At 42.2% G+C, this 22,458-nt stretch overlaps 1 protein-coding gene across 1 annotated transcript in view; it reads right to left on the minus strand.

The window, feature by feature from the left end:
* Positions 1-22,458, minus strand: part of il1rapl1a (interleukin 1 receptor accessory protein-like 1a) — a 134,182-nt gene that overhangs the window by 45,544 nt on the left and 66,180 nt on the right. The window contains exon 5 of the mRNA XM_070837643.1: positions 5,435-5,509. Within this exon, the coding sequence (XP_070693744.1) occupies positions 5,435-5,509 (75 nt within the window). The remainder of the gene's footprint in view (positions 1-5,434; positions 5,510-22,458) is intronic.

The raw sequence follows: 22,458 nt of genomic DNA on the forward strand, positions 1-22,458 counted from the left end.
CATTTCTTCACAGATACAGCCAATTGGGAAAGTGCATTGAAGCCCTTCTGCCTCTAACAATGTAAGATACATATGTGTACATGCTTAAATAAACACTGTGAGATTTAATCTCACTGAATGAGCAATGTGATGATTTCAATGCATTAAAAGCACAATTTGTCATTTTTGCTGCTGGGGGTGTGCCAGTGAAAACAATACCAAAAGACGTACTTTGATGATGTCATGTAACAGCGTGGGATCATGGGAGTTATCGTCATCACGCTCTCGTCATCTCCCTTAAACATTCTTCATTACTGTATGTGCTGCTTTGACTTGCTTATTTTGGACTAAAAAGTTGAGGCACACTCAGCATACAGCACGACCTCCGAAGAGTCTCCACGACGTGCGATCACCTCATGTTTGACAGCAGACAAACACCAGTGGAGATCGTCGGTTCACCACGATCAGTTTGAGCTACTATCCCAGGAGGAAGACACTCTTGGCCTTGGAGACAGTGGAGCCAGAAGTGGGACAAGCTAGCGGGGCTAAATGCTAAGCTAAAGGCTGCGCCGCACAAACTACCTGATCGTCCTTCTCACAAACATACAATCCTTTTCCAACAGTACTGATGATCCGAGGCTGAGCGGTAACATCCTGATTCTCTACTGGGCCCCTCAACGTTAGAAATGCATGATGCTAATTATTTACCATATGCTGCTACTGCTTATCATTAATTTGCACACTGTCTGCACTTTCTGTACTGCTCTTATCTTGTGTAGTTCTAAAGAACCCACGGATCGTAATGTTGTTATGTTGTTGTCTTGCATGGCAGGAGGTTAACTTACAATGACAATAAGATTTCTTGACTTGATCTGATGCGACTGAGGCAGGAATCATGTCCACAGACAAAATCCTGCTGTTTCAGAGAGGTGTTTCAGTTGGAATATGTGCTGTAAAAGTGAACAAAGTAGTAAAAACAGTACATTCATGTCGTCCTGGCAGAGAAGATGAGGGACAAAGGGAAGAGAAAGCGAAAAGTCAAAGCAACCGGTCAGTTTGTGTGTCAGTGAATTGATCTACGTGTTCACAAAGTTATATTTTATTTATTATAGTATGTTGTATCTAATTCTAGGGACGTAGGTGAAAGAACTGTTTAAAACCACTTTTCATGCTAACACACTAAATGTTTATGGTGTTACTTCTTAGATATCACAGTACTTTTAACTATCATATCAATGTTTTAAAAGCAGTGTAGATATTTGGAGTCCTGGTATTGGGCAGGTTCTTTGACTTTGTTTTATTGGCCTCTTGGCATGTTTTGCCTCCTCATTCAAACTTATAAATACAACCAAATGATCATGTTTGTACAGATACTTTCATGCATGTCTGAACTGAAAAAACTGAAAATATGACTAGAACTGAGGTGACAGGGAGTGTGAGGAACTGACAGAGATATGGCGTTCGAGTGAGAATGAAAGAATGTGTGCGTGTGAGAGAGACTGTAACATGAAGACAGACAGAGAGCAAGAGAAAGACAAGAGAGTAATTTAGTGAAGTGACTCTGTGTTGACCTTTAGTTACTCTCCAGAGGAATGTCAATTTCAATTTCACCTCTCTCCATGGAAAGGTGACATGTCTGGTTTCACAGCTAGAGGTGTTCAAGATCAAGAATCTCTACAGTATTGCAGACTTCTTAAAGAGGAGAGGAGAGGAGAGGAGAGGAGAGGAGAGGAGAGGAGAGGAGAGGAGAGGAGAGGAGAGGAGAGGAGAGGAGAGGAGATGGTGTGGTAACCACTTTAACAGACTCTGAGAAATCACTGTTTCCCTCTGATGAATCCTCAAATCTTTAAGCAAGCAAGGGTCAATATGTGAGGCTGTGAGGAGAGAAGGGGGGGCGACGGATCAAAGAATGTATGAACAGATAGAAAAAAAAGGGAGTGAGAGAGCAAGAACTTGCAAATGAGGAGAGGCATGAAGAATCAGGAAGAGGAAAACTGAGGTGTTAAAAGTGTAAGTATATTGATTAGAGTGTGCTTCAGCTGCACATCCTCAAACAAATTGGTAAAGGTCAAAGCAACAGTAGGTTTTTAATGGAAATACTTAGATCAGAAAGAGGCATCAGAACAGTCGTTCCCTATGAAATAGGTGATGCTGGATGCTTGATGAAGAAGGAGGCAAGTTCACACTCCAGCCTGCTGTCTGACTGAATGTAAACCATGTAGCATCTCTTTTGCCAAGCAATTTAAACTACTAAATATATGGAATAAAAAAAATCGGATAGTGTGACACAGCTAATAGGGTCTCTTTTTAAATTCCGGATTCTCTTTAACCTAAAAAGACTTTTTGCTTCGGTCAGATGTTAAAGTTTGCTGAAGCTGAACTAAATGCTGCTTTGATTCACTTGTGCGAATACATCTACTGTAAAACCCTGTTACTGTTTGGTGTCTTGGCCAGCTGGCAGGTGTTTCCAAGTTGCGAGGAAAGATAATGGAGGTAATTGGGGGCAGAGAGAGAGAGAGAGATCAGAGTGGGATCAGAGTGGGACAGCCACACTGTCACTGTCTATTTTTCTGAGCTTGTCAAAAATATACAGCTAAAATACCAAGAAAATCAAGAATGCCATCATCTTTGAGTCTAGGTCTACTGCGCATGGCTACTACTGACTGTGCGCAGTATGGCAAAGTGTGTGCCTGTCTTGTTTTTGCGCGTGTGCCTCTAGACATGTTGAAGCGAAGTAGGCTTAAGAGTCATGTCCCTCCCGCCACCCATGCTGTGCTGTTGGGTCCTGCTCTCTGAAATAATTGATTCTAATTCCTTTCCACTAGAGTGCACCCATCTGCTGGCTTTGAGGGACAGTAAAATCCTCAATCAGTTACAATTATCCCACAGTTACTGCACCACAAGTGCATGTGTGACCAACCCGCCCAAAGTGTTGCAGGGGCATGCGGAAATATCTGTTCATGTGTGTGTGTGTGTGTGTGTGTGTGTGTGTGTGTGTGTGTACATGATGGAAAAGCAGAGCTAGTGTGAAAGAGGGATGCTCACAGTGAAGTGCTGCGTAAGCGTGAGCTGAATCCCTCCGCCCCATCCTCTGGGACAGCGAATCCATGACAAATCTGAGGGAACCAACACCAAGTCAGTGAGTCTGTGCGTGGGTGTGCGTGAGTTTTAAATTTGGAGCTTTGTGTAATATGTCACATGTTGTAAGTGTATGTGTGTATTTCTGTAGCACCATCTCACATCTCGCATTATCATTATTAGAGATCTGTGACTGCAGGAACACACACACACACACACACACACACACACACACACACACACACTGCTTTGTGGTGGTGGTGTTGCGGTTCAGTGTGTGTGGTCTTGAGTGACAGAATCTGTAGCTGTGGGATTTTGGCTCTTCAACAGAAAGGCACACAGTGGCAGAAACATGCAAGGAGACCTTTGGAGAGCAGGAGAGGGGATACTCTGACAAGATCCCCCTCTCCCGAGACAAACTCCCTCTCCTGTCCCATTCTCCATTTCCCCATCACATTTTTCTCTCAAAATACCCAATCCTCTCTTTTCTCACACACCCTCCTTGCCTCTATGCTCATACTTGTTTCTCACTTTCAATTTCATTCCTTTTCATGGGCTTTAGTCTTCTCCTCTCTGCATCACCCTCTTTGAGTTTCCACTACATCCATGCTGCGTGTCCTCTGTGAGAGTTTATGTAACATATGTGTTTTATTTATGCACGCTCGTGTGTGTATGTTGTGCAAAGCTGGCTGTGATCGCGGCTGTCTGAGATCTGCACTGGTTGCAGGAGCAGAGGAGATAAAGTGGGGCTGTGTTTCCCGGCAGTGTTGCAGATTTATCTCTCTGCTTATGGCTCTGATTTTACTGCCCTTCCACTAGCCTCCACTGGATCCCATCTCTGTCTCTGTCTCTCTCTCTCTTTCTCTCTATCTCCCACTTGCCATGAGGGAGCAGCCTCTCCCTGTGCACGTTCTGGCTACCACAAATCTGCCACATTGCTCCATAAAGCTGCTTAGGGCATGACTCAACAAATATTAAGGAAGAGGAGAATAAATAAATAAAGCTAAATAAAAGAGAAATTCTCGTCTGGAAGGAGAGACAACTTTTCTGCACACAAAATGGAGCCTGGCTGTAAAATATTTACCTCAGTGTCTCTGTGCTTTAGACAACTCCGCCGGGAGTCTGTGAGAGCTCACTACGCGACATCACACATGCCTTTTCTCCTTCTATGCCTCGCTTAAGATTCCCTTTTCGCCATGCTAGTGCAAAACCCTTGTGTACCATACCATGGCCTTACCAGTGGTTTTCCCCATTAAGATCTATTGACTTGTCATAAGGAGTACTAATTAGCCAGTTTTATTTCTTCAATGGCTGTGTTCAGTCTGAAATAATAACCCCAGTGATGTCACCTGAGTTATCTCGGCTTAGGCTTGGAGACAAACTGCATTACTGGGGAAACGGTGGATATGTGTGTTTCAGCTCCTTTGTCTCATTTGGAACATGACGCCTCTCAGTCAATGACAGGCAACACATGACCAATCAGATGTGACTCTGAAAATTCTTAGTCGGGGACAACCCTGCAAAGGACAATCCAACCCATCCTTCAAAAACACAGTGAAATCAGGTTAAAGACAAATGACACAAATAGCTGAAGGGCCCACATTGTGCAACCTGTCCATGCAGGGTGTGAGTATGCTGGCATGTGAGGCCGAGGTTGTCAGTTTATCAACAGCAGCAATTTTTCACTCTTGATCAGCCAACCATGGCGGCATTTTAAATGAACTACCTGGATTCCAACAGCATCAGATAAAAGACAAAAGGTAACCCCTCAGTCTATCATTTCACGTTCTTTGTCTCTGTCCCCACCCCCTGCTCTTTCTGTCATATACTCATTCAATCCTTCTCTGCTTTCCAGACCCCTCAGTATTGTCCGATTGGCTTCCCCATGACGGACACATACGCCAATCATAAGCACCATGTGGACAGCAGACTGTGCCCAGAAACCAAGCATTATGCTGTCACAGAATAAACACAAACACAACCACACGCATATATTCACTCACGCACGCATGCACACATGCACACATGGTAGGCTCATCATGACCCCACGTCAAAGAAGACAAACAACTGCGGCTGAAAGCAGCCGCCTTTCCATGTGGCGAGCCAGCGTATGGAACCCTGGCACCATATGGGCCCTTCATTGTTGACAGAACAGCCTTAGGGACATTAGCGACCACCATTTGCATATATGGAAAACACTTTTACAATTGTTTTTTTCTTTTGCTGCTTCTCTATCAAATAAAAGTGCCATCATCAATCTGTGTTCAGCGCCTGGAGGTATGTTGGAGAGGATTTGTAAAGTCATCCATTTCCTGTCATTTGGAAATGACACAGAATGTACTGACTGCAGCTGGAGGAAATCCCATGATGCTCTTACCTAGCTGCAGCTCCATGTTGCTAATCTTGTTTTCCAAGGGAAACAGGATCTTTGGCGGCTTGTCGGTCAAAGGAGCTGAAAAAGGAGAAAAGACACAATTTAGATACAGTATGACACAGACAAATCAACAAAACAGGAAAACTGTCTTAGAAGAAGAACGGGGAGGGTTTCTGATTAAGCTATTTTGGTTAGCTCACAGGGTCCTTCTTGTAATTGATTGAGAACATTTTCCTTTGCATCCCCCTCTTGCTTACAGTCTTGCAAGCATTTGAACACAGAGCAAAGAAACAGAGCAGTTGTCTACAATCTCATACTGTTCCTCCTTCAAAATGAATAAACGCTCATTCCCTTCCTGTCCGTCATCATTCCTCTCACTCTCCCAACATGATCTTTGTGTCTTTGCAGACACATTGCTCTCCAGTGTCTATATACAATGGGTTCCATTCATCTGACTCCTTCAAGTCATAAATTAATCACTGCTTTGCTAAGAACAAGCCACCATTTAGTCTGCATGAGTGTTAGGTATTTGAAGAACCATCATGGAGTGTGTGTGTCTGACTGAGAGGGAGCAGCTGATGCACTAATGATGCTAATCATCCATACGGCAGATGTCAGACCTGCTGCTGAAGTCCTTCCTCTGGGGAATGCCAGAACATGCAGCAGTTTTATTGTTGTTAAAAGCCTTTGTGTGTTCTGCAAGAAAGGCTGCACTCTTTTGGGTTGAAAGGTTAAGAGAACAGAAAGAGCATCTTGTATGTACATGACTAAACTGTAACACGCGGGGAGTGAAATGGAGGGGCTTTATCTACATGTAAGATGTCTCAATCACAGGGTACTTAATCTCCCACCCAGAAAGACATTAACAGCCTGTGCATTTGCATTCTTTTGAGATCTTCTTTTTCAGCAATCTCTTGCTTCACACTTGCATAGTCACACATATTCAGCATTGGGAGCTAGACAATTTGTTATCACTGACCATAGAGCTGCTACACTGGGACAATTGGAAATTTTAATTCACTGCTTATAAGCATTTCAACTCAGCTTTGTTAGGTCTCTCACATATTAGAAAGACCATTATAAGTGGAGCTTTTGACTATAAAAAGTTGGGACAATGAAATGTGCAGAAGCAAAAGAGCTGAAGGCTAACTTGTTTCATCTTTATGTTGGCTTTACTTATGAATGCATGATCTTTTTTGTTTTTATTTATTTTTATTTTACCTTTATTTAACCAGGAAGTCCCATTGAGATCAGAAATCTCTTTTACAAAGGAGACCTGGCCAAGGTAGCAGCCATACAAAATAGTAGTAGTGCTCCTTCACTGCATTCTTTATGATACTCTTAAACTCATTAATGGATATGAATGTGTGTAGCAACTACACTTTTAACAAAGCACACCAAGCTTTACTCTATTGCAGTGCTGCAATCCATCTTGACCAGAACACAACATCACATAAGGATACATTTTCTTGTGTTTAAGTGTTGCCGGTGTGATTGACTGTTGGTTGACATTTTACCAGCTGACTGTTGTCGGTGTCTGTGAGTACATTCACTATGGACCAACCACACTGTGCAATTGTAATGACTACAATGGCAACGAGCTGTGAGTCAATGATATCTGAAAGTTATTGCTAATGCTAGCCTTAACGTTTGCAAATAAGAAAAAATGAGGATAAAGAGATATGATGACAAGACGTCCCAGTTTGCCCGACGCTGTCCTGGTTTCAGGCTGGGTGTCCTGAATCCTGACAAATATCTGTAAAACAATAAAATGTCCTAGTTTTCAACTTTCACTACCAAATTATCCAGTTTTTTTTTTTTTTTTACCACAATAAGGATGATAATTACAATATAATACTTGTTTTCCGCACTTATATAGACATTTATCAAGTTCTGAACAATGCATCATGTGTCTGAATTCAACACTGATTGGTCTGTATGTGTGTCAATCAATCAGTGTGTCATTGCTAAGGTTGTTGCTAGCTCTGAGATGCTTTGGGCTCTTTCTGACATAACCTGTCAGTATGCTAATGCTTAGCTGTCATGCTGTAGAGAAAGTCAGTCTTTTCTAAATAGCTCCAGGAGTCTCACTCCCTCCTTCGTAAAGTACTTGGCAATGAAAATGCTGCATCCAAAAAGGTGCACTCTGTAGGTGTGCTAAGTGTTGAAATAATTGTCCCTCATCCTCTGGTGTGTGCATAAGGGCATACATGTGTGCACGCATGAAGTACAGAAGTACACTTCAGTGTCATGGTTTGGGGGCTTGAAAATGTGACCATGAACACCCAATCAAGAGAACAAAAAACAAAAAATAAAGATATTTATTAAGTCTTCCACAGTCCTGCACTAAATCCACATGCTGTAACAGCAAGTCATGCATACAATCTTTCTCTGCTTATTTTAACACTTTGTTTGAGTTTGGCATCGTCTGTGATCCATTCAAACGTACGACTCCATTTTTTGTTGCTGTAGCATTACATCATGAGGAAAAAATTGGGGCATGTTAAGCTCATTATATTCCACATTTCTCTGCTAGTAAGCATGACATGTTTGATATAATTGCAAATCTTGGAATTTCCACTTCTGTATTAAAATGAGTGCAGAGGTCCACAATTCTAATTATACTATGAAGATAAAGATAGAGTTTACTGGTATATAACAGGTCTGATATATAGTATTGGGGCCTGCCGTTAAGTCTCTGTGTACAGTGACCTGAATGGATTTAAATATGGTAAGGATACATTACACTCTTACAATAGTTTTTTTAGAGCACTGCATACAATCATATGCACTAGGGAGGCAAACACTAATTCTGCACTTCCTAAAGCAGCTATGAAGTAAAAAACCTTTATTGAATAAAACAGAGGCTACTCCCAACAGCAGACCTCTCAGGCACATCTAATTATTTAGTGGTGAATTTGCAAAGGCGGCTTATTCAGGGCAGTTTGTAGCCTGGTGCTTTCATTAAGATGTTTCCTTAGAGTGTCCTCACAAGCCTCTTCTTTAGCCTTATTATAAGAACGCTCTAACAAGCGGTTTGAAAGCCCTGCTCTGTTTTGGTGTCTGTATTTGGGAGGAACAAGCCATGCAATGTTGCTGAGTTAACTCACTGAGCACAGGGACGTGCAGTTAAATGCGTGGGTCTTGTCTGAAGTAAAGTGCATGGTCTTGTAAAGTGCTTGGTTTAAGACTGCAGGATAACATATTTGACAAATATTCAAGCTGTCAGAGAGAAGTGTTCATATGAGGAGTGAGAGCACAAAATGTTTGTTCAGTGTTGATATGGAGAGAGTTTTTCCTCAGATGTGGCACCTGCTGGTATGTAAATATCAACAGAAGCACTGTGACATCCATGAGAGGGGCGGTCACGGGCTTTTAGGCACAACTGTTTGCACTGTTAATAGGTAATCACACAGCACAAATTACACTGGATACTGATACAATTTTAATTACATATCAAACTGCTATACATAATTACACAATGGGTGATCCTATAGCTAATTATGCACTGGGCAAACAAATGAGGACACACTGTGTATGGGAGATGAGAGGGGAAGCAGATGTGGTACGGAGAACACAGATAGGAGGCAGGCATCAGTAGAAGAAAAGTAGAGCTGGTGAAATAAAGAGAATGAAAGAGGAACATTTATAAAGCTAAAGTCAACCAGTCAAGAAACATGCTCCCCCTCATTTTGGCATGCTACACTTGCTTCTGAAAATCTCATTATCTTAATTACCATTCCTTTATGGGAAATACATCAATTATCATGGTTTGGGGAAGGGGGTGAAGGGGAGGGACGTCATTTAAGATGCGGAGGATTGGGAGGACCTCCTAACAAAGGAACGAGTCTCTGATTGCCATTACCCAGCAAAGTCTGGAGTTAAGCGAGCATAGACATAAACAGGTAATTAAACATGCAAATATATCGAGTGAGCTGCTAACTTGATGAAATGTTGTGAGAGCAGCGTGAGCAAAGAAACGGATGTGTTATCAGACCTTTTATGATTATATGGTATTATATATCTAAAGTTAAAATCAGGTTTTATTTCCACTGCCGTATGTCCGTCTACTACTTCACAAACATAAGGCAAAGACAAACAAAGGCACATTTGGATTAAATCGCAGTCAAAACAGCCCTTGGCCCAACAATAAATTGACTATATTTTGGTCAGATTCAATTGCACGTCTGTACCAGGATGGGTGTTGAACAGTATTTTATAGTCAGTATTATATGGACTGCACTTCAGGGCATTTTGACATGCGGACAAGAGGATGTCTGGATCGAACCACTGAGACCGGATTGGTATGCTAGCTCAAATCTTATGCCCTGGGATCAATGATTCACTATAAAACATTGATGTCAGAGTATCCTCGGGACAGAGGAATTGTCTATTCTCTGTAGCAGTCCAGGCTGAGTGAATTTCAGAAGGTGACACCAACTATCTCCGTAAACTCTCCAACACATGACAATTGGCCTGTATTTCTTTAACTTGGGATGAATACTATGCATGTAGCATTAAAGCACTTGAAACATACTGCATGGAGTTGGAAATGACTGAGCCTCTGCATATACCTAACTGCGTGCAAAATGTAGTATGCAGTGCAGCATGTGCAAAGTAATTGTAAGCATGTTTTCAGTGTTTTAAAAGCCTGAGATGCTATGCCTAACTCTGAGTGGGTTTTAAGCACTATCGAGGAGAAATTTGTGTGTGTGTTTGTGTGTGCAGGCCTACACGTGGACACTTTAACGTAGAGTGGGACTGTGTGGATATAAGCTTTGTGATCAGTCATCCACAATCCCATTTCTGCTTGGTGGCAGAAAAGCTCACTGGACTTTCCAGATGGATTATTCTGGGTGACTGACTGTAGGGAAACAGCAAATTAATGAATTAAGGATAGAGCTGAGATACTTGGATCACTGGGCTTTTTTCTGTTAGTCATTCAATTTGTGGGGGTGGGTGTGGGGGATTTGCAAGAGAGAAATATGCTGTTGGCCAAGTGGTGACAAAGGTGAAAATGAGAACAAATCAAATGTAAAAATTACTGGCACGTGCAGCACAGGGGTGTGTGGGTACTTATACAGGCATATGGATGGACTTGTGCACTGTGACGGACCTTCACAAACACCTTCATGAATGGAAAGGCAGACACACACACACACACACACACACACACACACACAAACACACACATGCACATGAAGCTGTGAACACAGGCCAGCCTTGTCCTTTGGTCTCAGGAAATTGGCTCCCAGAGGTTTTCAGCATTTTTACCAACAAAGGCAGTCATGCTAGAGAAGAAATAAAAAAGTAGAAAGATGGAGACTTCAGCAAACACAAAGTCCTTGTGAGTCTCCCAAGACTGCTAAGCTTGACTAGAGAAGTCTCAGCTCTCCTCTATGGCTGACAGACTCCTATATTGTACTGCAGGAGATCACCATATATTAATAGTGACCTTCCTCTGTACAGTTGTCACCTTTGAGCCAGTTTCATTACATTCCTGATGGTGCAATAACCATCCTGTATGATTCCCTTATAAAGTCTCCTCAGAGTATACAGAATTCAATTCCAGACCTGACCATTTCCCACATGAGAGAAGCTGCGCAGGGAGCTAGATGGTGTCATCCAGAGGAAGCTAATAAAAGCAGTCATATTCATCCTAAACCACCTTGTGCTCCCCCACTGTCCACCACTGTTGTGCTCTCTAAGAGCCCTGCCTCTGGCTAAGCTGAAATAACTTAACAGCAAAGCAGCAGGAGTGTGTATTCCACCCCTAAAATATGGCTAGGCGTGTGGCGGCATCAGTCACTGGCACCCTTAAATGGCTATCATCAGGAAAAGTGAGAACAACTGTCTGCTTTTGGTCAACCGGCCACTCGAGCTTTTCCAGCTAAGCCGCTCTCAGAGACAACATCTGATAGTGTAACATGGCAGTGATCAAGCTGTTCAAAGAGGGATTCCAGCTGTGAGGCCTCAATAGTCCATATCTTTGTGAAATAAGAGGAAAGAGGAAATTAAAAGTCAGCGCCAGCATGTCAGTTCCATTGCTCATTTGCAAACATGTTAACTAACCTACATTTAATTAATTCACTACCTAATGGGTAATACATGAAGACCAATTAAAGATGAATTTGACTAAAAGAAAGTGACAGATGAAGCGAGAAGGTGATACAGAGATGGAGACGGAGACACAGAGCGAAGGGGACACACAGAAAATGTGTTATTGATCGCTGGAGGTTTACCATAATTCTTCCCACTCAGCAGCGTGTACACGTGTATCTGGGTGTACATGTGTATACTTGTGCTGATGTGCGACCGAAGATCTTTGCACAGTGTAAATGCTCGATCCTGCTGATCTTGCTGATGTCTCCTCGTGTAGGAGGAGCTGTTTGCAGGCTTCCCCTCCTCAAAAACATTAACAGGTCTTTTACTGTAACTCAACAACAATTAGCCGAAGCTTCTTCTTGAATCAGGCTTCGAGTGGCTGCAAAAACTAACGCTCAGGAAACAAGTGCCCCCCCCACAGTATAATAATGTATTAAACCGAGAAACTCATTACTGTCTTGATTCGTTTTTGTTTTTTTTGTGGACTCTCAAGAAGGATCATATTTTATGCAGGTTGATAGAATATCGTGCATTGTTTTCACAGTAAGAGGTTCAATTAAACAGTCAGGGAATGTGAAGAGTGTTTGAAATGAATGAGGAGCATTTTTTACGGGCCTATTGTTTACAGAATAGTGAACAGAAAGCCGGGATGCTGAGGGAGAGAGGGAAGAGAGTCAGAGGTGTTCTCAAGATTTAATGGTCTCCACCTGCGCTCTCCCAGGCATGCATGCACGTTCACAGACACGTACAAATCTAATTCATGGGAGTGTATACAGAATAAAATAGTGAGACGACTCTGATGACTGCTATTAGGCAGGTTTTGCTTCACTGTTGAAATGACAACAATGACTTTGTCCTTAGACTTAATTAAATGAAACGGAAGCAATTACACTGATAAAGTGGGTACGGTGGTGGCAGAATCGGTGTAACAAATTCACTGTCTCTCTTCCATCTCTCTTACATGTACACACAAATACACCCCCGCCACAAATGCAAAAACACTTGCTCAATCATGGTAAATGGACTGCTCTTGTATCGCGCCTTTCTAGTCTTTTTCAACCACTCAAAGAGCTTTAACGCGACACTCAAATTCACCCATTCACACGGCGTTCGTACACTGATTGGAGGTTGCCAGCCCATTGCCTTTAGGAGGGAACTAATCATTCACACACACTCTCACACTGAAGCTGTGCCTTAGGAGCAATCTTGCCTTAGGACACTTTGATGTGCTGGCTGGAGGAGCCGGGGATCAAGCCCACGATCGTCGGATAGGTGGGCGACCTGCTCTATCTCTGAGCCTCAGCCCCCCCAATCATCTCCCCTTGCAGAGTATAGGGATCTGCGACACATACAGGGCCCTGTTTTAATCATGCAAGTGCAATGACAAGCGCAAAAGAAGTAGGTCTGGAACTGTGTGTGCATCTCGAAGCGCATTTGCTATTTTGTTTCATGTTTGTACAGCAGTGAAAAAGGGCTGAGTGAAGTGGAATATTAATCAAAGACTGTGGCAATTAATAAACACACTCTCAGCCAATCGCACCACTGGTTTCATTGTGTTGTTTGGATGATGCAGAAAAGCCCAACCTGAGCACAAAACACTTAAAATCTCAAAACAGTTGTAAAGTAATATTATTATAGGAATTATAAATGAAAAAGTAGTTTGTTAAAACTGCTTATATGATGCAATTTCAGTCCTAACTGACAAATTTCACATTGTAAATGGTCGTTTCCTTCATACAATATGAACTGCTGATTTTTTTTTTTTAATTGCAAGGGAGGCTGTAATGCACAGGATTGATGAGCTCTTGTAACTCAGTGTCTTCTGCATAAATGGCAGAATTCTGAGTTATAACGGACCCCCTCTGATATGTGTCGATGTGTAAAGATTCATTTTGTGGCAGCTTGGTGTCATTTCCACATGATTTAATGAAGGTAAACACAGAGGACACCGTTCGTAATGGCAAGACACTCTGGCATGGGAAGGCTGCAGATTTACCAACATATCTGCCTTACTGCCTTCAGATGACTGCAGGGATTTAATGAACTGAAGGAGAAGACTTTCATATGGTAAAAAGCAGCTGGAGTTAACAGGTACAGTAAGAGTCACTCATATTCCTTTATAGATCAGTGCAGGCTGATTTACCGACACTCCTACTTTCGCCACATTAAATGTTATTTTTGCTGCCGATTTAAATTCATCTGCTGGCTGGGAATTGTTTCTTTGTTTGCCGCCGTTGATAAAATCACTAATGTGGCAGCTGAGTGACGTTGTTCCAGACACAGATGGGGCTCAGACACTATTCTCAGCACAAAGACCCATTTTCCACCAAAATACCAACAACTCTCTTTGCGCTGTCTCATTTGAATGAACCTCCCACCTGTTTGCGTCTCTCCTCCTACCTGTGCACAGTGTGCTCTGCGTTTGGCACCCAATACATACACATACACGGGCAAAGGAAATTTTAAGGTCAGGAAAACACTAAACATTCAGTGCGCTGCTTGCGCTGATCATCGCGCATTGCGCTGCCACAAACTGTGTGTATGTGTGAACTCGACAAATGAGAACGTTTCAAGTGAGTGCTTGAGTGTGTGCACTCATGCATGTTCACATGAATGCACCAGGAGAGAAGAAAGGCGACAACAATTGCCAGAGAGCAAAAGAACGAAGAAGAGGGAGAAGAGAGAGAAAGCACATGCTGCACGTTTATGATCTTCACAGGGTTATATGCCTGTGAGGATACATACAAACGAAGCATGTGAAGATGTTCAGGCCTGTGATGTAATTCAAAGTTCAAATGAATATGAATAAATGGGAGGGCATTTCACAAGAAGTGTGTGTATGTTTGTGTTATGAGCAAGCGCTCAACATTACTGCTTCTGGGCCCTTGGATAGATATGAAGGGGAAAAAAACTGAAGATGAAGATGAAATGAAGGTAAGGATGAGTGATGAAAGATAACAAGGGGGAAGAGGGGCGTAAAGAGAGAAGAAGAGCAAAATAAAGAGGGAGAAGGAAGGATGAGAACTTGATGGGGAACTTGATGTCAAAGTTTGATAGACTCCAGACTCAACCATGCTGCTGATGAAGTATCGACACATCAACATTTTGTGTAGGTGTGGCTTAGCACACTGCTTTGTGCACTCTGGGATCAACAGCTCACTCTTTTAATCTGTTTCTGACTCTGCTCTGTTTTTAACCTCTCTCACTGTGGCACAGAGCACTATTTTTTTTTCATTCCTTGTCCCTAAGAAGTGTGGCCCTCTCTTCCTCACTGTCATAGTTTTTTATTATCCTTTTGAAACTGTCCCAGAATTGGCCCTATCACACTCTTTTTTACCTTTCAATGAACCTTTCCAGTCCTTACTTATCTTTTTTTCCCGTGCATCAACCCAGCTTTTGCTCCTGCCTCTCCTTAGCAGCTTGTGTGAATGTGTGTGTGTGTGTGTGGTGTGTGTGTGTAGTGTATCTTGGATAATATCACTGAACTTTAATGTTCCCCAATGGGTAGAGTGTACACTACACTGTTCCTCCATTAGAGCTTGGCTCACAGACACCATGCACACATTCAATAATGCAGGTCAGTGCTTAGCATCTGCTGGTCTGCAACATCACCATACACCATGGCTACCTGGTGTAGCATGCATGTATGTGCACACACACAAATACACGCATGCAGGCACGCACGCACGCACGCCCACACACACACACACACACACACACAGGCGCACACATGCAAACATTTGCACGTGGTCCCAGAGCACACGAAAGCTTGTGATCCTTGAAAACACACAGTCTAACGGGCACACACAACCCACACTCATACGGTACACACACCTTCCTGTCAGCCTCAGATAACAGAACCCAGCGGTGGAGTGGCGATAAAGAAGCCATTCCTGCTAAATGAAAAAGTAAAATGTACAATAAATACATCTGTGTGGAGCTGGTGTTGATAGGCTATGGGGGGAATCAACAATGGAGATATGTGATACTCGACAGAGATGCAGAAAACATTTTCAGACAGGGCCGATACTGACCATCAAAACATCCGACGGCTAGTCCTACAGTAGGCAATGAAAGAGGATTAGCTCTCTAATCAGCACTGATCTCTGTGGGCTATTCAGAGGGAAGCCCTAGTGGCCTGGTGTCCATTCTGTTACTCGGTCAGAGCAGGAGGACAAGGCTAACCCAGTCAACTGCAGGGGAGAGCCAAAGCAGGTGGATACACACCCGACGGACAGGATTAACACAGTCCTGGCACATTACAACCAGCACGCACCGTGTATAATCGACCTGGAAGAGTGTGTGTTGTCTCTTTTTTTGCCATGTTTTATACTAGCCTCGGGCCTGTCCAGGTGTGGAAACACACTGGCAGTGCCAGTGGGCTGTATCTGAGGTGACGCGTATAGGTCTGAGATTTACATGAAGTAACAGAGGAACAGATAGGCAGCCTGCAGGGTCACCTCACTGCCATCTGCTCCACCAGCTCCCTCTGACCCCGCAGCCCACAGAATTCTTCTGGGATAAATAAACACAGATACAACATACAAAATTTACTTTACTGTGCTCTGCTTGACCTGTATATTAGATTATTTTGAGCATTTCTCATTTATTGAACTGTCTGATAAAAGAGTATCAGAGGACAGGGAGAATGAGGGTGTGTGTAACACAGGCATGGTGTGCGTTAGACCACTGAAACACTGGAATACATGCGCTTTATATTTTTATCATAAAAACTGGGCTATAATGTTCATTCTACAAGATGCAACATCTGTGTCAGTAACTGAGGAAACGGAGTCTTTGCAATACAGCATCATCTGAATTGGATACAAAGCATATGCGTAAATCCCACATTGGTTCCGGCACTTCTATTTTATGCTCCTAAAGCTTCTGTTTCTTAACAGGTATGTACACAAAAGACAATGAAGACGTGTTTGAGTTAAATGCCGTTTTCAACCAGAAGTGGCCCTTTTCTTAACTGCTGTAAGTCGTTTTCACATCATCATATTGTTTGGGTGTCACACTGTCATATGTTGCTGTGTGTTGTGTTGTGTGGGCCTCACAGTGCACTCTGTTGATGGTCTATTGTGCTATTGGTTTATCATATTTAAGTAACAAACAGTTTTCTAAATGGGGGTGGAGGGTTGTGTGGTCCGTTGGCAGCACAGTAACCCCCCCTGTTCCAATTGGAAATGATGAATTCATTTTTCATACCAACCTGCACATGTGCCTAATTAATAATCTGAAATGCTGTCCTACTTGAGGCATTATTAAAAACATTTTGTATTAATTATTTAAGATATAATTACAAACCAACTTCAGATGTCAATTTTTGAGAAACCTCCCCAGGTGAATAAGAGAGTGCATTATTATTCAACCAGGGAGAATTATTTGTCAGCAGAGCAAATTCTCTCATTAGACCAAATGATCTCCCTCAAAACAGCTTAACTGTTGAGCTTAACTGTTTTTTTTTTTCGATAGGGCAGACAAGCTAAATGGATCTTGCTCAGGTAAAACAGATGGTGATGTTAGATTAGCTGATAAGGACAGACGGACAAGCTTGCGCCTTCCACAAAGAGGAGAATAGCTGAGGGGAAGGGAGGGACAGACAACTCGCCTTTCTTTTTATACTGTCAGTCAGCTCACAGCTTGAAAGAGCTACGCCTCCATCTGAGAAACACACACAAACTTGCTTGAGATACAGCAGCAATATCCTAAAATAAGCCCGAATAGTCGTCTTGAATTCACTTGAAATAAAGAACTTTGTTTGATTGAATTGCTGTGCCTCTGTTTCTTACATAACACATTTGTCTTCTCTCTCATCTCCGTAACTCGCCAGTGAAATGCTTCATACAGTAACTCCTACATGCCAAGAGATGCTTGCTAAAGTAAGACTGACTTAAATAGACGGCTTCAGTGGTTTCCGCCTGTGCTCCAAAGTGACATATGTTTGCGTTAAAGTGACAAAGACTTCTATGTGATGACCATGATAGTTCCTCAACTATAACTTTTCATTATTGTCACCACAACAACAAAGCTCCTCCAGCCATAACAGAGTAGTCATTTTAAACAGAATCAGGATATATTCTTATCAAGTCACATTTGTGGCTAAACCAAAGCAGAACATAACCGCAGCGTTGTCACATTATAAAGAAAGATTTACTTTTCATCAGTGAAGGTAAAGACGAGTGATATTGTCCTGCTGATAGGTGCATCAGATCAGTCGATGCTTCTGTGTCATTCTAGACGGCAGGAACAAATTATATATCTCATCCTTTACCTTGGAGGACTGAATTCATAATCCATTCAATAAAAAAGTAAAAAAAAAAAAAAAAAAAAAGAGACAAAGAAGAAGAGAAAGTATTCTCATGGCCAGACACAAACACTGTGCTCTAACATAAGTGACCACACTAACACTCACACACTCTCTCTCTTTGATGTAAGAGCCATTATAGAGTGTGTGTGGTCTGCCAAATACTAATCATACATTCAGTAGTCTCAGCTGAGATCATGATGCACAATCAAAACAAACTTAGCACACAAACATGCATTAACACAGATACTGTACACACATACAATAGCAACAGACTGTGGCATGCTTACAGGATACAGTCAACAACCATATTGTTACACACACTCTCTTGCTGGGAAGCAGCAATCATTAGCATGACACAACCGACATCTAAACTGTCTCTAAGCTATGTTTTACCAGCTGACTCAAATGGAGCCAGTCACATAACACTGTGCCAGGGTGAGATCTGCAAATCATGTGTTTGTTTGCTTCCCCTTATTCCAAAAGCCTAACGATGCTCTCCTCTCCCAGCCGTCTAAGACAGATGGAGATCATTAGCTCCTCTCACTCCCCTCCCTCTCTCTCTCCACTCTCTCCGATCTGTCATGTCTAAACCATAAGCGCTCTTTGTCTCGCCTTCTCGCTCATCCCCTCCTCTGTTTGCCCCTAACTCACTGTCTCTGTCCATCTCCCTCTACACAGATTTATATCTAAAGGTTTCAAACTCTGGTAGAATCTTACAACTTTAACAAGTGCTTCATCACTCTTGTCAGAAGTAGTTACAGGAGTCATGACACACACTCCCCTAGACAGGAGGAATTGATGAGAAGCCATTAGACTCTGCTGATCCTAGAGTGAACGGGAGGGCCTCTATCACTGCATTCCTTGAGTCCTTGACATAGAAGCATGGACACCAACAGTTCTTTAGACATGTGTCAGACGCAGCATTTCTCTGCACACATGCACTGTCACTGCAAGTGTTTAAAGACAGTTTTGTGTAGTACGCAATCAATTAGCACAAGTACAAGTGGAATGCTAATACCAAACTTCACAGCTGTGCCAAAAGGTTCAGAAAGGTTCATAAGTCCTCAAAGGCAAATCTTCCAAAGGCATCTAGAATCTATTATTTGTTACTGAATTCTCTCCCTTTGATTACATTGTTAGGAGACAAATGTGGCTAAATAAAGATCACACAGTGAGGAGTGATGGGGTTCATTGTTGTTATTGTAATAGTTTTTGCTGTGTGCCTGTTTGCAGTAGTGTTGAAAAGTGTTAACAGAGCTCCCGCTGTCCAGCCGGCACTGGTGACCATCTGGACTGAATCTATCACATCTTCTTGCACATCCCTTCTCATTATGACACAGCGGTTGTGAGACTAGCTATAGGAGGGGGCATTTAGCCACAAGCCTGTGATCTGACTTTTGTGTCTGTCATAACTGAAATGTTTTATTCATCCTGTTTCCAGATATCACCACTTTACTGGGTTTGAACATTTCCTGTATTTGAAAACTCTTTATCATTCTTTTCCTTGAAGTTATCTAGCTATAAATGGAGTTTGATGCACAGCGTAACACATATAACCTACTATAACAACAGATTCTTTACTATTTGTTAGATTATGTGGCAATATCTTTTAATAGAGCCCTAGTACACTATCGCTATGTACGATAGCTTTGAGGTGAAAAACACACAATGGCAACCATACAACATTGTTTAATCAAATGTTTTCAGAATATTATTTTACTGGTTTCAATATGTCCAAGTGGTAATATGGGAGTTGATGACCATCTTTATTATTACTGCATGCAGTGGCAGGAAAGGAACATCTGTCTCATGCAGCTATTTTGTTGTTTTGTCTTGGTGGGTTGAGGACAATTGTTCTCGACTTTTATCATCTATAATGTCTGGGCCATCTTCTGCACTCCATGCTCCACCTACTGAATGTTGCTCTTATGCTCTAATTTGGGAACAGACTAGGCCACTTGTTAGGCTGCAAGTATATGTTTGAGTGTGTGATTCGTGTGCATTCATTCTAAAACATATTCTGCCACACAGCTGAAAGATAAGATGCATTTTAACATGAAAAGTAATTGGAAGCAACCACTGCAGCTGAAAGTTGATTCAGTTATGTTCGGTAATAACAGCATGTCAAGGTCAGACTTCAGTATTTGGCTACGACAGTGGCGTGTTAGCGTTAATGAGGTTTGGAGCAGGCGTCTTTCGTTTTTCAGTCACATATAAAAAAAAGTCTGGGAAAAAGTAACAGATTTTGGCAAGAACTCCCCTTAAATAACAGGATCAAAATTTCTTGTGTTCAGCCTGACACCATACTCTTATACCTCTGAGGAAATCTTGATTGTTACTTCTCTGTTGGTCTCCATTGAAGCCACAGTCTGCAGTATTTAATAGGTTTGAGAAAACATCAACCTCCACATATATTCACAAATGCATACAAACAACATAAGGGCCTACGCGCACTACACTATACCAACAGTCGCACTCTTTCTAGTATTTTACATTACGTCCTACGCTAATAAAAGTAGAGGAGTTGATTGAGTGCTTTGACCTCTCTGGAGGTGGTCTAGGTTAAACGGGTGCAAGGCTGGGCTCTCTATCTCCAATTTTAAAACCCTGACATGTTCCCTGCAGGATATCTGACCCTCTGACCACAAATCAACCAGCAATTACAACCCAACAGAAATCTCCGATACACACAGTACACACACACTCACACACACACATACACACACACACACTAGAACAGCATTTCCCACCAGTGTTGCTGTGTGGACCAGAAACAAAGAGGCAAAAAAATTGTAAAAGTGTAAAGTGTAATATCAGGAAAAGTAGTACAGGGTGGAATGCCAATTAGAAAGAGAAGGAGAAACATGAGGGGAAAAGACGGCCAACAGCATGAAATGTGAACAGAGAGACCAAGTGAATATGAGGAAACTTTGCATGAGGCCAAGTAGTATGTGTCAGCTTGATTTTACCTTTGGTCTCAAAGGTGCAATTCTGAAAACACAGAATTTAGATCAATTTTATAATTTTTTCATTTCTCTAGCATTTCATTCAGCCCACTTAATAAGCCCCATGATAATGCTTCTGAAAAAGCAAACTGAGACAGAAATACTCCTCTGTCCAAATGCAGTTTCACTCAGAGAAAAGCCACTGGAGACTTGAGGTCTGAGTGGCAGTCATGTTGGCTGTTTTATTCTAAGGCAGTGTGTTCACTGGTGTCTTATAAATAAGGTGAGTCCCAGAGGGCTGGAAAGCCCTCGTAAGCCACCACTTTGTTTCAAGACAAAGCCCCTTTTTATTCCACTTGGAATAACTTGTCACAACACAGCCGAACCCTAGGTGCCATCCTATCAATTTCCATGGCAACAGGGTTGGGGGCATTGGCGAATGTTGAAAAAAAAAAAAAAAAAAGTATAGTGGGCAGTTCTTAAGGGCAGTCTTTGCGGAGTTGGCATTTTGATGAGATAGAGATGTTACCTAAGGATCCCTTAACAGTCAGTATGGACAACATGGGTGGGTACAGTCTGATTTATATTATTAATGTATTTAATATATTAAAATCTGAATCTATACTTTGGCTAATAAACAAATATACAACACTACATAACCAACTAAATGCTATATTTAGTACAAAGCATTCTGTATGAAGTCTTACTCACCCTATAGTAACGCAATAATAGCCATCTTGACATCCTACTGAGGATATACTGTATAATTCACACAAAACCCCCATCTGGAATGTGTGTCAAAGACAACAAATTCTCCAGCTGAGATAAAAGGGAATAAAACAGCTAATTCTAGGCAGCCACTCCATACAGTTATGTTTCACAAAGGAGCCCCGTCAGCGCTGTTCTTTAAGAGATACTGTAAGAGACACGAGAGGATGTAACAATATCTGCATTATTTGCATTTCGGATACAACCACCTGTTAGCTTCAAAGCGTAGAAGCAGAGGGAAACACAGAGGGTTTGACGGTAATGACTAATCATGGACCAGCGATACAAAGCGGGCCTCTTCACAGGGAGCCTTTGATGCAGGTGAATCACATCCTAAACATACTTATTAGCAGGAGTGGGGGAGGAGAGTGATGGAGGAAGGGTGAACAGAGGGGGGAGAGAAATTTGTTCCGCACGTTAGCTGGCATGCTTGGGTGCCCGAGAACAGAAGGTTGGCATAATGAATTTTGGCGTGCAAGCGGCTGTTAATGAAATAAAGAACCCCACCCCAACAGAGGTGTGAATGCGTGCGTAAGCATGTGTGCAAAAGAAAGACGGAGGGGACAAGACCGAGGAAGTAAGAATAAGAAGGGTGAGGGGTGATTATGACGGAGTTGGGAAGATGCAGAGAAAGGCCGTGAGGGTGAAAGGGAGTTTGTTTGTTACTATATACGAGCATGAATTTTGTATCTGTGTGTGTTCCTGCACAGCTTTTCAAAGTAGAAATCATTGTTCCCTTTAGCTTTGGATGGTTCGGTTGTGTATCTCAGATGCGGCTACATAATACAGGAATAATCTGGGACAACAAGGACTTTCTAGCCTTGTTAAATCTCTCTCTCTCTCTCTCTCTCTGCAATCTTTTGCTTGAGGGAGTCTGGGGAGAAAAAGGCAGCTAC

This window comes from Pempheris klunzingeri, chromosome 10, assembly GCF_042242105.1.
Source record: "Pempheris klunzingeri isolate RE-2024b chromosome 10, fPemKlu1.hap1, whole genome shotgun sequence".
Taxonomy (NCBI): Eukaryota; Metazoa; Chordata; class Actinopteri; order Acropomatiformes; family Pempheridae; genus Pempheris; species Pempheris klunzingeri.